Source organism: Rhipicephalus microplus, chromosome 9 (assembly GCF_043290135.1).
Source record: "Rhipicephalus microplus isolate Deutch F79 chromosome 9, USDA_Rmic, whole genome shotgun sequence".
Classification (NCBI taxonomy): Eukaryota; Metazoa; Arthropoda; class Arachnida; order Ixodida; family Ixodidae; genus Rhipicephalus; species Rhipicephalus microplus.
The window spans coordinates 3315376-3330977 of NC_134708.1; the positions used below are offsets into that span (position 1 = coordinate 3315376).

The 15602-nt window shown below is 43.4% G+C and overlaps 1 protein-coding gene across 7 annotated transcripts in view; it reads left to right on the forward strand.

Moving 5' to 3' along the window:
* Window positions 1-15602, forward strand: part of LOC119163329 (transmembrane protein adipocyte-associated 1 homolog) — a 148384-nt gene that overhangs the window by 112252 nt on the left and 20530 nt on the right. For 4 of the 7 annotated variants that reach the window (XR_012885952.1, XR_012885953.1, XR_012885955.1 and 1 more), the window contains one exon: window positions 15088-15134. The exons of the other annotated variants lie outside the window; for them this stretch is intronic. Coding sequence is in view for 1 of the 4 variants with exons in the window: in XM_037415307.2 (XP_037271204.1) it covers window positions 15088-15114 (27 nt within the window). In the remaining 3 variants the exon portion in view is untranslated. The remainder of the gene's footprint in view (window positions 1-15087; window positions 15135-15602) is intronic. 7 annotated transcript variants of the gene reach the window in all.

The following is a 15602-nucleotide window of genomic DNA, read 5'->3' on the forward strand; positions in this document are numbered from 1 at the left end:
TAGGCAACAACCTGGATTATGGCAGTTCCAATTTTTGTGGCCATGTTTTCAGTAACATCATGCAGCAAATCAACACTAAAGCAAGAGGTCACCTGCTGTGGCATCATGAATTTCAGTTGCCCTTACACATTGGCTAAAACAAGGTCTTGTGATTTTATTTTCAGAATAAATTTATAGAGCAGCTAGTGCAGTGTGGTTGGCTCATTTCAAAAGCAGTGATGCTACCAAGGTCATCTGATTTGCAGCACTTTTTGTAGCAACAAAATTTTCCATTTCAGAGTAATTTGAAGCAGCTAAGTTCAAATCCTGTGGAGAAGCAAGTTGCATTTCCTTTCAAGGACATATATAATTATTCTCTTGTAAAGAGCTAGAAGCGTTTCGATTTGTTGCAAACCTCGTGGAGCCAATCATCTTAGGAACACTCCCTATTTCAGTTGATGATGCAAAAATATGATTATTTTAATAGCAAATAAACAGTATACTGGTTGAATAAAATTGTACTTCATGAAATAACAATATGAATACACCTAAGTGGTTATCAGCAGACATGGTAAACGCTGTGACTTACAATGATAGAGACTCACACACTCCCAACTGCATTTCACGAGGATGTCTTCAAAGATAAATAAAGGTGCTTTTTGTTCACAAATTATTAGACTGCTGGGCGTAACATAACGTCATTTATCTAGTCTAATAAAGCCAGGGTCCTCCGGCACTCATATCTTTGTGCTGAAACTACACGATTTAACAAAGTTCATTTTCCTTTTGCTGTGATGTCTTATGTGGTGGCTAGGGCGTTCTGTCTGCAGTGAAAGATCCTTGGTGCATTCACTTTTTAAGCGTACTAACGGTTCAGACATAGTTGCAACGAATCTCTGACAGAGTCTCATAGAGACTAGTGCATTCGCGGACCACTTAAGCCGTAGTATTCGGCTTTAGTGCATACTATGTACCTCGATAAAATTTTGCGTGACAAAATTTTACAGTGCCGCTGAACTTGCAGACGCCACAGTGTACTGTGAACGGCTTTCAGTCATGCCGATAAGTGCGAATATTAGCCGTTAAGTTATTTCTACTTACGGGCACTCGCGGCGATGACATTGCGAGCAATCATAGGGTGGAAAACGAAGGCGAGGTGGCAAACACCAACAAACGTGCCAGTATGACTTATTGCTGACGAAAAGCTTTATCACAGTAAGCATCCCCGGTTATCTGCTCAAGCATGCGTGTGGTGTAGGGTCACTTTACGCCTACTGCACGCTTTTAGTAGGCGACTACCTGACCAAGCTGGGCCACTTATCGCTGCCGCTTCATTTTGCAGTTCAAGTGCGAACCGCTTTATAGAAACGCAAGCAGCATGCTTTCACGGAGTTCAGCGTTGCCGGTCGCGGGCACCGAGAAACCTTGCTGCATTATGCTAACATGCGCGCCATACAGCAAGCATAGCGCAGTTGTTACCATGCTGGACGCTTTTATTTAGCGACAGCCCAAACACGCCTTCGTCCGCTGCCAGGACTGCTAGAGCATTGCAGCGGAGCGCATTGCTTACGAAAGCTCTTTGTCGCCACATTAACCCAGCAGTCTACTCACCCAATCTGTGCATGGCCTGAAGCAGAGAGGGTGTACGTTACAGCAAGCAGATCGGCAGTCACAGTGTGTGCAAAGTTTGCAAATCGCTGCACACAACTAGCCATGCAGTAAATGATCTGGCTCTCTGCGACAGTACCCCGTTTTAAAAAGAAAACTGTATCACAAACGCCAATTGTGTCTGTTCTGTCGCTGTACCACGCTACGTATCTCGGATCCTGCTGTAGTTTCGAAATGCTCATCAGCGTCCCCACCGCGTGCTATTGGACGGTTGTGTGAGAGACGAAACTTTTCTGTACTTTGACAAAAAGAAAGAAATGGTTTTGCAGTGGGCATTTTAAGGCAATATTTTCTATGGCACTCAGTTTCTTTCTTTGTTGGTGGCGATGGCGCATGTTAGGGACATGCAAATTTGTATCTGGTGGTTAATGCATAGTACGTTTAGTGTGTAGTAATGCCGCAGTCCCCGGCAGGTATGCATTAACAGGGTTTCACTGTATACTCCAAAAACCTCCTATAGTGTCCTCTAGAAAGCAACACACAAAAAAATTTCCGCATATCCACAAAGTGAATAATGATGAAGGAGCTTGCTCCAGAAGTTGAATTCGGTAAACCATGAATCCTCTGCACATAGTGCTCAATCATCATCATCATCATATAAAAATGTGACATGAGAGTTGTTGTGGTGTGATTGTATATTCATGTTATATACACAGTGTTTATTATTTAATTATCAATTTACTATATAACAGATATTTACCTACTAAAGCAGCACAGTAAAATCTCGTTAATTTGGATTTCACAAGACCGGAAAAACTGACCGAATTAACCGAATGCCGAATTAACGAATGAACAGGGAAAACAACATTTAAAATCAAGCTGCAGAAGCATACCTTTATTTGTTGAAGTATTTTGTAATTGTCGTCTGCATTTTCGCACAGATTCCGGCTGACATCACAATTTTTCTTAACTGTTCCAAATGGCCAACAGCACGCAAACTGTCGGGAGTGTTCAGGCAAGTGTCCTCTAATATTAACAGCGCCTCCGAGACTTCCCGTGAGGTGCGATGAGGTCGCAGCTGTATCTCCTCGCATGATTCTTCATCGGAATCGTGGTCTTCATGGGCGTCCGTGACATCATTAATAATCTTTTGATCGGTCAGGAGACCACTCGTGGCAACACCATGATCAATCGCGATGTAGTCCTGAAAGGTCACATCTGTGGGAAGGACAGCATCGAAAATCGGGCAGTCATCGTTGGTGGACTCGGCTGACACCTCCTCGATGCCATCGTCAGCTACTGCTGCATGCTCGGGCCTCACAAAACCGCTGTTCTTCACGTCGTAGTTCTTTGCGTCGTAGTTCTTTGCTTCGTAGTTCTGCCGCTTTTTCGGCGTTGTCATCACTGTAGCGCACGATGTTGGTGGCATGCAAATACGGTCACAATGGAAGAAAAAGAGAACTGCGCAAGAAGAGATGGTTCCGACACGACAATACAAGGGAAAATGGCGTCGGAGACGCTGAGTGGAAAATGAAGATGCCGACGTTCGGTGACGCTGCGATCGCCCCCACTAGTTGATGATGATGGCGATGTCACTCAGGTTTGGGTTTCACTCCAGTGGTGCCAGCGCTGCTTTATCACACTTTTGTGTAGCAGCAGCTGTCAGCATTTGTCCGAATTAAGCGGTACGGAGCCGAATTCCGACGAAATAACGAAGGTTTGGTCCCATAGATTAAAATGCACTTTGGCCGGGACCAATAGAGCCGTCCAAATTATCCGAATTTTCGAATTAACGTATGTCAAATTAACGAGCTTTTACTCTATATACATTTCTTTTAAAGCGATTACTTACGGACCACTTAAGCTCGCAGGAACATTTTTATTTCAGTATGATGGCTTTGTGATCTGTAAACTAGAAAGCCAGAGGATCTTGAATGATAGGATGTTGTGAAAAGTTTGAAAGGGGTCCTGACCGCGAGCCCGCGCTGCAGCCTCATTGCGAGCCCTCCCCGCCGCTACTTTGGCTTTTGTAGTGTTCATTATGGGTTGCGGTATCAAAGCGCACGGAGTGGTGTCCGGTGAAAAAAAACAAAAAAAAACAGAAAGCGCGCCAAGAGCGAGCGCTATATGTAGGCGCAGTCACCTAGTGGTCTCCTACCAAACTAGAGCATGCGCCGAGAGTGGAGCGAACGTCACCTGAGCGGCGGCGCGCCATCTAGTGAGAGCTCTTGAAACGAAGAGCACAGCTGCGCCTCTAGCGAGAGTAATGAGCACTAGCGTACACACCGGCGCAACGACGAGAGACAACCCCCCAGAAAAACAAGCAAGCTCCTAAAGGAACCTCACATGGTACCTTATCTATACGTTTAAGACGACTTGAAGGCGAGAGCCATTTTGTTTTTATGCGATGGCAATCATGGACATTCTTGACTTGTTTTTGCCATCCCCCGGGGTGCAGGCAGAAAGATATATAAATAAATTTTTTAGAGGGGGCACCTTGATCTGAAGAGGGGCTGGGCAGGCAAAAGGTCATTTTGCATAATGTATGTCATAACGAGAAAATTTCCGGGGACACACACGCACATTCCCGATGTGCTCTCTTCCCCACCATGGTCATGAATTTTTCTCGGGAATGCTTGTAAAGGAAGGAATTGAGAGAGAAGGGCGTGGCAAACAAATGCACTGCATCACCCAGCCAAAAAAAAGCGAAATTAAAAAAACGAAAGCGAAACCAAAAACTTACAGACGCACACAAAATTACCACATAGCCACATAGAAACAAATTAAAATGAACAGTAATGTACATATTTGAAATTCAAGCCCTTATTTTGGTGCGCTTTAAATAATTATAGCAAATTTATTAGGATTTCATAATTGTGGTTCATAGCTCTTGCGCTAGGGGCGCAACGTGCTGGTTTTGGTTACGTTTGAACGAGATTTAAAAGTATGGATTGTACTCGGATCGTGAAAAGTACGCTGTCACCTGTCACCATACTTCACTCTCTATTCCTTTCTATCGGAATCTAATCACCAGTTCAGACCAGTTGTGGGTCCCTTTAAATATTTTTGTACACTCTTCTACGGCTTTAAGGAAAAGGGCAGGGAACATGTTGAATACCTCGTCTATATTGCATAACGACGTAACACTTGACCAGTCAGTTTTACTTCTAGCAGTAAAGAACAGTTCTTGGTCAAGTATGGAAGTAACATGCGAAGTTATGTCAAATAGCTTCATGACACTAAATGCAAAAAAAAAAAAAAAATAGGATGATGATCAGTGGTATTCACCAGAGTTACTCCCGCAGAAGGAGACGGTGAAAAATTACAGATGGCATGATCAAGTAATGAAGCATTACCAGAGATTTAGTAGCCAATGAAATAAGACACTCGAAACCATACTCACGGAAACAATCGAAGTAATCAATGCTTAAACAATGGTCAGATTTAAGCAAATTAATATTGATATCCCCTACCACGATAACGTGCTTGCTTTCAGATGATAGCTGATGCAAAATAGTGTCAAGGCTAGCAATGAACTCCTTTTCGCTCGTAGAAGGGGAACGGTAAATACACCCATGGATGATGTGATTATCTTTTAAAAAAGAACGATCAAATTTGTGCGGTCTCTAGGAGTGAAATTTGGACAGTCTTGGAGTGAAAGTACGGAGCAGACGCGGTACAAACCAAAGAACACATACATTTATTTAAGTACTTCTGAACAACGTTGTCGTCCGCCGAATCGATACATCAATCGTTATCAACAACCTAGGACATCCGTAAACAATATAACCATACACTCCATGACAAACACAATAACATGACAAACACACAATAATATGACCCAAGGCGGCTTCGTCAACGCTTGACTCACTGCGAGGGCCCCCGGCGCGAAGCCCTCAGTGCCGAGCACCGGGGACACACTCTACAGACAACCGTTCGCTGCAACCGCCACGCGAAGAAGAGTTCGCTCAACTCTCGCCCGCCACCAAGGCTTGCTTTCCGCCAGGGGTCACTGCCGGCGCTACCACTGTAACAACCGTGATAATGATAGTAGTGCTAGGTTACGACCACCTCTATCGCTTGGTGGTCGTAACCTTAAATGCGGCTTCAGGGCGAAACACGTGCACCACACAGCGCAAACAACTTTACAGGGGGTGTCACCTCCCCCACATTTTTTCAACCTTAATTCAAACTATATTCCGAAATCAAAAAAAAATAGCTACACAAGTTCTAACAAAAAAAATATCAAATGTTTTTTCATAATGTTCTTGCACTACGACTTCGCCGCCCATCGACACTGCTGCACTGTTCTGCTCGACTTCACCTCAGTACCGGTCCGGCAACAGCAACGTTGCCATTGGCACAACGAACCGTCACTCGTGCCGACACGTCTTCCTGTCGCGACCAGCACTCACGAGGGCGGCGGGCAGCTGGCAGTTGCGCAGGTCCCAGGCATCTTGTTCGCCCGACCTTACGACCACATTCATGGCCAGTGGCGCTGACGATGTGCAGAAGATAGCCAGCCGTGGGTTACAACACTCCCGCTGCATACTTTCTGAAACACTCAAAAGAAAAACAATGGAGCAGGGCCTAGGGAAGGGATCTTCGGGCTTCCTGCCCACGTGGTACGATGGTCAGTACTGCTAGCTAATACATCGGCGGCGGTCGAAAATAGAACAGAAATAATTTTTCATAAGTCTTGCATCGCAAGATAAAAAAAAAGTGAGGGAAGCAGAGTGCTACACTTCCACGCCACCATCATCCTGGTTGTGCCATGTGCGACAGGCGGCTGCGCAGAGTCTCAGGCCTAATGAGTCGCTTGGCAACAACAGGCATCCACCCAGCACCCAGCCTAGGCGCAGAAGAGGTAGCTGCAAGGAGACATCCACTCTGTGAGGTGGCCCTATCGCTCGCCGCACTTAGCAGCTTACCGAGCGATCGGGGTCCACTGCCCCGGGCGGTGTCACGACGCCCCGGCGTCAAGCCGCCATACAAGACAGCAACAACGCCCCGCTCCCCGAGCCCAAAAGAGATAGAAGAAACTATTTACAGAAAATCGGACCACCCACGAGGCTTCCGTACTCACTCGCTTCGGGCCTTGCCTACAATTCGTGTGCTCTAGGCCTCCCGCACCCTAGGATGCAGACCGCATTGCTCTCGTCTCAACTGAACAACGTTCTTAAAAAAACCAATCAAACAACTACAAAAAAAACACTTGCGAGCAGAAAGAAAAATAAAAACTCGAGTGCCGACAAGATTAAACACGTCTCAAATACCAATCTCCTCGCTCTCAACAAAGCACATCGCCGACACTAGCAATGAGAAGTCCCCCCCTAGGCCTACTATTCCCCGGCTCTAACAAAAGCTTGTACCGAACCGCAATAACTGTCTATACTTCAAGAGCTCCACGTTGGGCAGCCAGTGTGGGGTCTCGAAATGGCGAGCGCCACCAACCTCTTGGAGTGAACGGACCCCAGCAGACGCGGTCGGTACAAACTAAAGAAAACATACATTTATTTAACTACTTTTGAACAACGATATCGTCTGCCGAATCGATACATCAATTGTTTAGGATGCACACATCACCGCTGTTTGTTTAGCGGAATAATTCTTGGTTTGTGATTGTGAGTTTGGTGGCCCTGAAAACAAGGTGCACATGCAGTAAGTCTGTTTTGGTGCAGGATTGGGATCACTGCAAAAGGTATAGGTTGACTCTCCAAAAACTCTTTGCAGCAATGTCAGTTTTAATGCCGAAAAAAACTTTAATTTGCAATAAGTGCACCTCTAAGTTGAGATTATTTTCGTTGAAGTTTTTATTCTCTTCACCAAAGGCTTCGAATAGCTTCTTTGGAGAGTTCAAAGGAGGGGAACTTGAGGGCTTGTTTTTTCTTTGTTTGACACAACCTAAACGAGAACCAATGGACAATCCCAAGGAAAGTACATTTTTATGACGTAATAGTGAAGAAGAAATGGACCAAAAGACAGCTGGCAGGAACCGAACGTGCAGCATTCGGATAAGAGTGGCACTGACAAACAGCATCTTTGCAACACGGGCAGACGAGAGCAATCGCTATGTTTTGAAAAGAGAAGCTGCTTCGGATATGCCTGTGTTCTGTCAGCGCTGGGACGAGCTGCTCTGGGCTTGGTTTGCTCAGTACGACAAGGATGTTTTCAAAATATGAATCCAGCTTGAGCATAACACTGATGTCCCATTAGTTCAGTCATTGCTGGTTTTTAGAATGTACACCTGTCTTTCAAGACACCACAGAAACTATGCTGAAAATTGCATTAGTCTGTAGTCTTCTTGGAATGCGACCATGTATGCATGTATTATCTGTCAGTTCATCACATGGACAAGAATACAGGTACATTTTGTGGACAGCTCTTAACTTGTTATGTTTTACCAATCTGTACGAAAATGTCATTATGGCTTTTAACCTTGTTGCCATTGTAACTTCTTTTTTCTGATCTTTCTGTAGTAAAATCATGCTAAGCTTTGGTCAATATGTTTCAGTGCTTGTTTTTTTTTTTTTTCCTGTGTATTTTGTGTGCAGTAAGACGGTAAGTTGGGCCTTTTGGTTAGGATCCATCGTGAACTTATTTACAGCGCAACACTAGAAAACACAGGACAGGGAAGGAGCAAAAAAGAAACAAAAAAAGACGGCGCTGACTCACAACTGTTGTTTATTGGAAAAAACGGGGTGAAATGTGTATATATATAGGTACTGGCAGCCTACATCACGGCATGCGCAGAACAAGAGGTGCACCGATATAGCGTTTTCACACTTAGGGCAATAATCAAGATTGGTCTGAATAACCTAATTTTTTTTTCATGCAGTGTGTCGAATGGTTCTCTAATGCACTTGCTACCCCTAATCTTTATATGATATGCCTCAGCGATTTCTTTTGTTATTTGGTTAGGATGCTTGAAGATGATGGTGGTTCTCTCAAAAATGGGACGACAACCGCATGACCTGCAATGTTCCGGTAGATGAAGTCGTGCGATCCCTTGAAGAGATAACTCATGCTCCTTTAAACGAACATTCACACATCGTTTCATTTGTCCCACAAACTTCCTACCACACGATAATGAAGTTAAATACACAGTTTTTTTTACGCAAGCGATGTACTTGTTCTTATGATTCACAGCGCATCTCCCTTTGGCTTGTTTGTTCCTCAGCGCATTATCAACCATCAGGCAAATGCGACCTACTTTATGTTTCGCGGAAAAAAGAACGTCGACACCATACCTTGAACCTGCGTTTTTCAGCCCATGCGCCAATTTGTGTACATAAGAAAAAACTGCTCTTTTTCTTTTTTCATCACATTTTGCTTGAGCTCCTCTGTGTTTCATGAGCTTAACGCTCCAAACCATCAACTCACACACAGACGAAATCACCTTGTCAGAATACCCAGCATCTACAAAGCGTTTTACCTGGTTATGAAAAGCAGTATTCGACACGTGCACACAGGATTTCCTGAGCGACATATTTAAGATCGTCTTTGAAATCGCTCTCTTCACAGTCTTAGAATGGCCAGACTTGTAGTTAAAGATAGGCTCCACTGATCTTGGGTCATATTTCTAACACACATTATTTTTACCAAAGGTTAGCTTTAGGTCCAGAAACTGTAGCTCGTAATTCTTACAGACATCGTGAGTGAAGGCGAGACCTATACCATGCTGACTGAACAACTTGAGAATGTGATCAATGTCCTTATGGTGAATGTCATTGTGGGAAAAAAATACAAAATCGTCATCATAACGAGAAACAGCACTACAGAACTTACTAAGGTGACCCTCCAGCTGCATGTCAGGAGAGGCCCGAAGTACTCGTTGTCTCGCTTGCTTCCTTTGCCTTTCTCGTGGACTGCGCTCTCACAATTTTTTAATCAAGAATGCTGTGTTTCGCTGATAGCAGGTAACCGAAATATACCGGGCGCACAGTGATAACGTGTGGTAAGCGCGCGAGATATATGATTACTGATGTGTGATAGAAAGGCGCCTCAAATATGTCTCTTTCTTAACGGAGCCACAACTCCCGGTGGCGAGGGCGCTATTTAATCCCATCGCAACAACCCCCTTCGGCGCTCTAGCTGCCGACGCCAGGAAACTGACGTTGGCAAAAGAGCGATATTGCAGCAACTATGTTGATTGCATGAGACCTTGCTGCGTGATACGCGTACGACGGAACTTCAATGGCGTTGCCAGGAACACAGCGGAACTTCTCACTAATCTGTCCTTCACCTTGCATGTGCCACAGTTAGCAACAGAGAGCTACATATGAAGCAATACTTATTTGCAGACTAGTTGGTTCATACTTGGAAAATCGACTTGCTGCGCAAACTTGAAGGAAAGCTCTCTTTTCTGTCTCCCTTCTCGTTTTCCTTCAAGTTTGCGCAGCAAGTCGATTTTTCAACTACATGTGGTGGCGTCAGTGTAACGTTACTGAAAGTGCATGGCCTTTTCTATGTTTGCCATCGCATGGAAAAACACTTCAGCTCATTTGCATGACCATATCTGCTACCATGAAATCATTCCGGAACTATGAAAAAAGTATACATGCTGAAGTCGCAGCACTGTTCATAGACGACTCGTCAGGCTTCAACATGTGCGCTTACATTTGTACAGCAATCCATTAGTAAAAGCTGGAATGGCTATACATAAAATGCATTACGGTCGTATGTCAAGTTGAGCGCGCCCCTAGCTAGTTGCGTGCAGTACATCAACTACTAAGCTCTAGAACCCCTTTATCTTGGGAAAGCACCGCCATCCAGTGAACTGACTGCTGCATGCACAACCTTCTCTTTCTCTTCTTGCCCCTTCCGAGTTGCTCCCGTTTTCCGCTGCTGTTTCTGCACGATGATTGGTCTCATTAGGGGTTGCCCTTAAGATGCGCAGCTCATGTGCTCTGCTGATATTTTTCTTTTTCGTTGGAACTGCACGTAGCTCGGGTAGCGAACATAGCACGTGTTTTGTTTTCTGCATTGTTTTCTGGTACCATCTCATGTGGTTGCACCTATAACTGTTGCAACCAGAATATGAATAGCCACGCTTTCTTTACGATATCTAAGGTAATGTTATAGCTTTTGTACGAAGCGGTCGCTGCATTACATCGGCTGAAAGAACTTAATTCGGTCGAAGAACGTGTTGTTTGTGATTGTCGGCGCATTTCTTATTGCTCATATGAAAGCATCACCGAATGCTGTACGTATTCGAGTCTTCTTCCCGCATGATAAACATCGTTTTTTTGCAGCTAACTGGTTGTTACATCAAAATAGGATTCTCCTAAATGTACTGAAAATTCTGCTGGGACTCCGTGAAATCGCGCGTCGGTTACTGTTATTCAGCCTGAAACGAACTACAGAGACTGTTTTCTGCAGCGAGCAGTTACGACTGTGATACAGAATCTCGATTGCACCTATCATGATAGTTAGGATCTGTTCAAAATAATGCTGAAAAAATGAGTGAATGAGTGAATATATCGAGGTGATACTGGCGATGGTCACCAAATGGTGTTCTTTTTTTATGGGCGGGGCGGTTATTCACACACAAAACAATGACACAAGTGCGATATGCTGGTGCTAAAAAAATAAAAATAAGCACTGCCAGAAAAAAATGGTCGAGAAAAAAACATTAACATTCTGATAGCAAAAACGAGTTGTTACGTCACGTGGCGTAAGTTGCGTCACATGACTGCACTGTGATGTTATATAACACCACAAATTTTGCGACATTTAGTGAATTTCAGTCATATGGTGAGCTCATGTCGGGATGATTCTTTGCATCACCTGTTCCCAATGACGTGAGACGCCGACAGTCATATTTTGTGTTTGATGAGGAATAAGGCTTTTGTCAAAACGATATGCACGCCCGTGATATTGCTAATGAACAGCATCAGTTGGCAAAAATTGTGTTTTTTTTTTTTTCAGTTCAATAATTTACTTTTGAATTTGGATGTCAGCGCGCGCAAGACTGCGTGGTGATTATTATTTAGGTTTCTCGCGCATGACACGGGTGACGTGCATGAGGTCTTCACAAGATCGTACTTGCTTGTTGGTGATATGAACTTCGAGGCAGAGGCCTAAAATGCTCGCTTGCTCAGTTAGTGCTTTAAATTCACCTTTCTGCAGTTTTTAGTGACCTTTTTTTATTGATGTAACATAGTATCGATGAGTTTGGCCACGAAGATTTAGCAGTCAGTTACGATTATGATTGTTACATAATAATTCAGAGAAGTTCTGTACCAATAGTTTTTAGCACTGTAGAGTGTCATTTCGTTAACGAAATTATCCATTGTGTCTGAGTGATCAGCTGCTTTCTATACATTTCTGCAGTTTTTAGGGACCTTTTTTTATTGATGTAACATAGTATCGATGAGTTTGGCCACGAAGATTTAGCAGTCAGTTACGATTATGATTGTTACATAATAATTCAGAGAAGTTCTGTACCAATAGTTTTTAGCACTGTAGAGTGTCATTTCGTTAACGAAATTATCCATTGTGTCTGAGTGATCAGCTGCTTTCTATACATTGTTGCTATCTTCCATTGAAGGCCAATCTGAGCCGCATATTTTACAACTATTCGGGGGAAAACCTGAAACCTGACACAGTTCGAACATTATTTTTCCACCACCCTCCACAGAGAAATGTGAACTTCAAGCTGATAGTGAGTGGTTGCTGCTACCTGCTTCTTTTAACGTCTATATAAGCAGTTGCCAATACCAAAAAACTATATATAATGCAAACATAAAGCATGTTATGTGAAAAACAAAAACACCTGCATCATAGAACACTTCATGAAGTTGCTTTTAAAATAGCACAAGCTGCTTTTAAGGTCGCGCGGCTTTTGGAAAAACTAATCTTCTAAGAAACGTTCATTACAGTGTTCTCTATCTTATGATCAACATTTTTTTGGAGGAGGAGGAATAAATGAGGAAGGGACAGGCAAGTCCGTGGTAGCCCCATCAAAAAATAGCGCCGGGTGCAGCTTGTGCCGAACGCAGGAGGAAAGAATCGAGGAGTAAACACGTGTGCGGAGGAGAGTGCTGTTACTTGGAGGAGGGGCTTTATGTATACTCGTGCATTCGCCCTTGCGTAGGGATATTTGCTTTTCTTCATGCTCAAAAGTGTGAAAACTATTTTGTCGAGCTAATGCGGCGCGTTACCTTCGATTCCATAATGCAGTTTTCCGCTGCGCTCTGCATATCCCGCAAACTTTTGCTGTTGAGAGTTCATAGAGCGTTCATAGCGTGCATATGGACCGTGTTGTATCTGTGCATCTCTTCGTCCGTTCATGTGTGCGTTAGTCGCGATGCGCACTTGCGGTCTCACGCACATAGGCGCGGCAGTGGTCGGCCTGGTCAGTACGCTTACATATACCATAACGGTGCTAAACCGCTAAGTCACACGTACTGCCAAGCAGGCAGTACATTATTTAGATCGATTGAGATGTTTATTGTTGGTAGGTTTGTCGCTATGATGTGCCGCCGTATTCATCGGTAGCCATCATCACGCTCCTGTAATATTCTATGCAGGCATCGCCGCACTGGCACTGAAGTCTTGGTAATCATTGCATGATCTTCTGAGGCTCTTATAACAAATGCGCAAAATCGCAAATTCTTCACAGTGGCATGTGCAAAAAAATATTCGTGAACATTGAATATTCGAGTATTCGAGTTAGTTTGAATATTCGAAACCTTCGAATATTTGCATAAACCTACTTATTTTTTAACCGATACCATTGTGCAAGTCACAAGGCCAAAAACAAAGCTGTTATAATTTTATTTCTATAGAGAAACTACACTCTTTTATGACTAGTAATGACTTTTCTCGTGGGAGTGATGACACAGGTCGTGCATTTTTTATTATTTTATTTATTTATAATAGCCTCAGGGCCATATGACATTGAAGAGGGGAATAGATAAAATATGTGAAATGTGAAAAGTAAAACAGTGCAGTGAATTCAGTTAACAGATAATTTCTCCAGATTATACAAACAGTAGTAGTAGTTTACAGAAAGTAAAATAAAATGGACAAGCAGGAGCAATGAGTACAGGTAAAAAATTTTCCTGGTTATGCAATGTGAGCTAATGTTTCATGAAAAAGTTTTCCAGTTAGTGAAGGTTGCAACACTTTAGGGAGGGTGGTTCCTATCCCAAAATGTATGGGGATGTTATAAAAGTTTCGATTAGAATTAGAACAAGAAGTTTTATTTTACAGAATGTGCAACAAGTGTCTTGAGAGGGGATTCTTGGTTTGTGGCTCGAAAGTTTCTACCTCTAGTTTTTTAATTTTTCTCGTGCCGGCCACTCTTTTTTACCCTCGCAGTATTTTTTGTTTTCATTTGTACTTGAACGTCACATGCGCAGTCTAGATGCCTTTCCAAGAAAGCCCCACTACCCGTCGCGCCGCTTGTGCCGTGAGGGTGGTGTGGTGTATGATTATGCCGACATGAGGGGAGGACTGTTTGGGGGTTGTAGAAAGCCAGAAGGCCTCTGTGGGTGTTGTAGAAAGCGTAAGTGCATCCCAACACTGAGATGTTGCGTGTTTTTGGTTGGGGACTCCGCATGAGGCGACGGGAGATTCTTAACACAGGGAATAAATGACTTAAAAAAAGATTTCGTGTGACTTCGAGTGAAACCATGATCAACATGGTTTAAAATGTGCAGAGGCCGGAGAGTGAGGTCATTGTCAAGTGTTTCATGTTGGAAAATCTTTAGAAATATCGAAGGACAGGTGATTTTGCATTGGTGAGCCAAGAGATTAGGTGATAATATTTTTTCATTTATTTTATACTGGCAGTGCAATAGTAGTTAGGATGAATCTAGTGGAGGTATTTGGTACTAGTTCAAGAGAGGTGATAAAGTTAGGATGACTGGGATCCCTTATGGCAGATGCATACTCAAGTTTGAAGCATATGAGATACTTTTAAGAGTATTACTTTTAAGGAAGAGGGTGCTTTGTAAAAGTTACGTTGTAAGTACCTGAGCATGCGATTAGCATTGTTAATGACGTACTCTACATGAGTTGTCCAACTTGAAGCGTCTGTGATGTGCACCTTAAGGTAATTATAGGAGGTGACACAATCTAAGTGAATGTTGTTTAGATGATAGTTGTTAAGATTCAAGTTAGTTCTGGATACTTGCATTGTTTTACATTTTTTTTTAATTTTCATTAACCACTATTGCACCAGTTAGCTGTATTACTTAGGTCAGCTTGATTTGGTTTAGTATCATGAGCATTAGATAACACTGATGCATGTTAGAGATTATTGAAGCAGTTTAAACCAGCAAAAGATGAAGAAACCAACCTCTGAATGCTTCCTTTCCTTCATCTAGGGAATTTCCCTAATGGGCGATTTCTAGCCGTGTCTGAGCACTATTACAAAATGCTTGCATCATGCTATCCTTTTCCTTGCCTACTGATTTCCAGCATAAGTGAAGCATTTTACTTTGTTTGGCCTGCATGCTTCCCGAGTAACACACAGTGCATTGCATGCAGCATGCCCCCCACTTTCTGTCCCTGTGAACCAGCACCTGCTGTCTGGGGTAAGTGCACCTTCCTTTGCAACTAGGCTGAGTGGCTCATATACTAGGAATGTCTGGAGACATGCGAGTGCAGTAGTAATTGCATCTGAATTCAGTGGTGGTCCAGCAGAGCCATTTTGCTACACTTCCATATTCCAGCACCTTGCTGTGCTGCAAATTTGAGTACAGCTTCTGCCAACTGTGCTGTAGTTCTGTGGCACACTTTTTTACATGCATAGGACTGTTTATGCAACAAAAAGGCAAGTTCAGCTTTTCTATATTGCACCCGACACCCTCTATTTGCTCCATTCCAGCAATGGACTTTTTGTTATTATATTCAGCCTAACCGAAGTCTCCATGCCACAGTTTGACTCCGCTGTGTAGGGGGTTCTTCTTACGTACGGCTGACCCAAAAGCCTTGCGAATGTTCCAGCCACACACAGTCGTACCGTGCACGATTAACGTCCCTTTTGCGTAGCTCGAGTCATT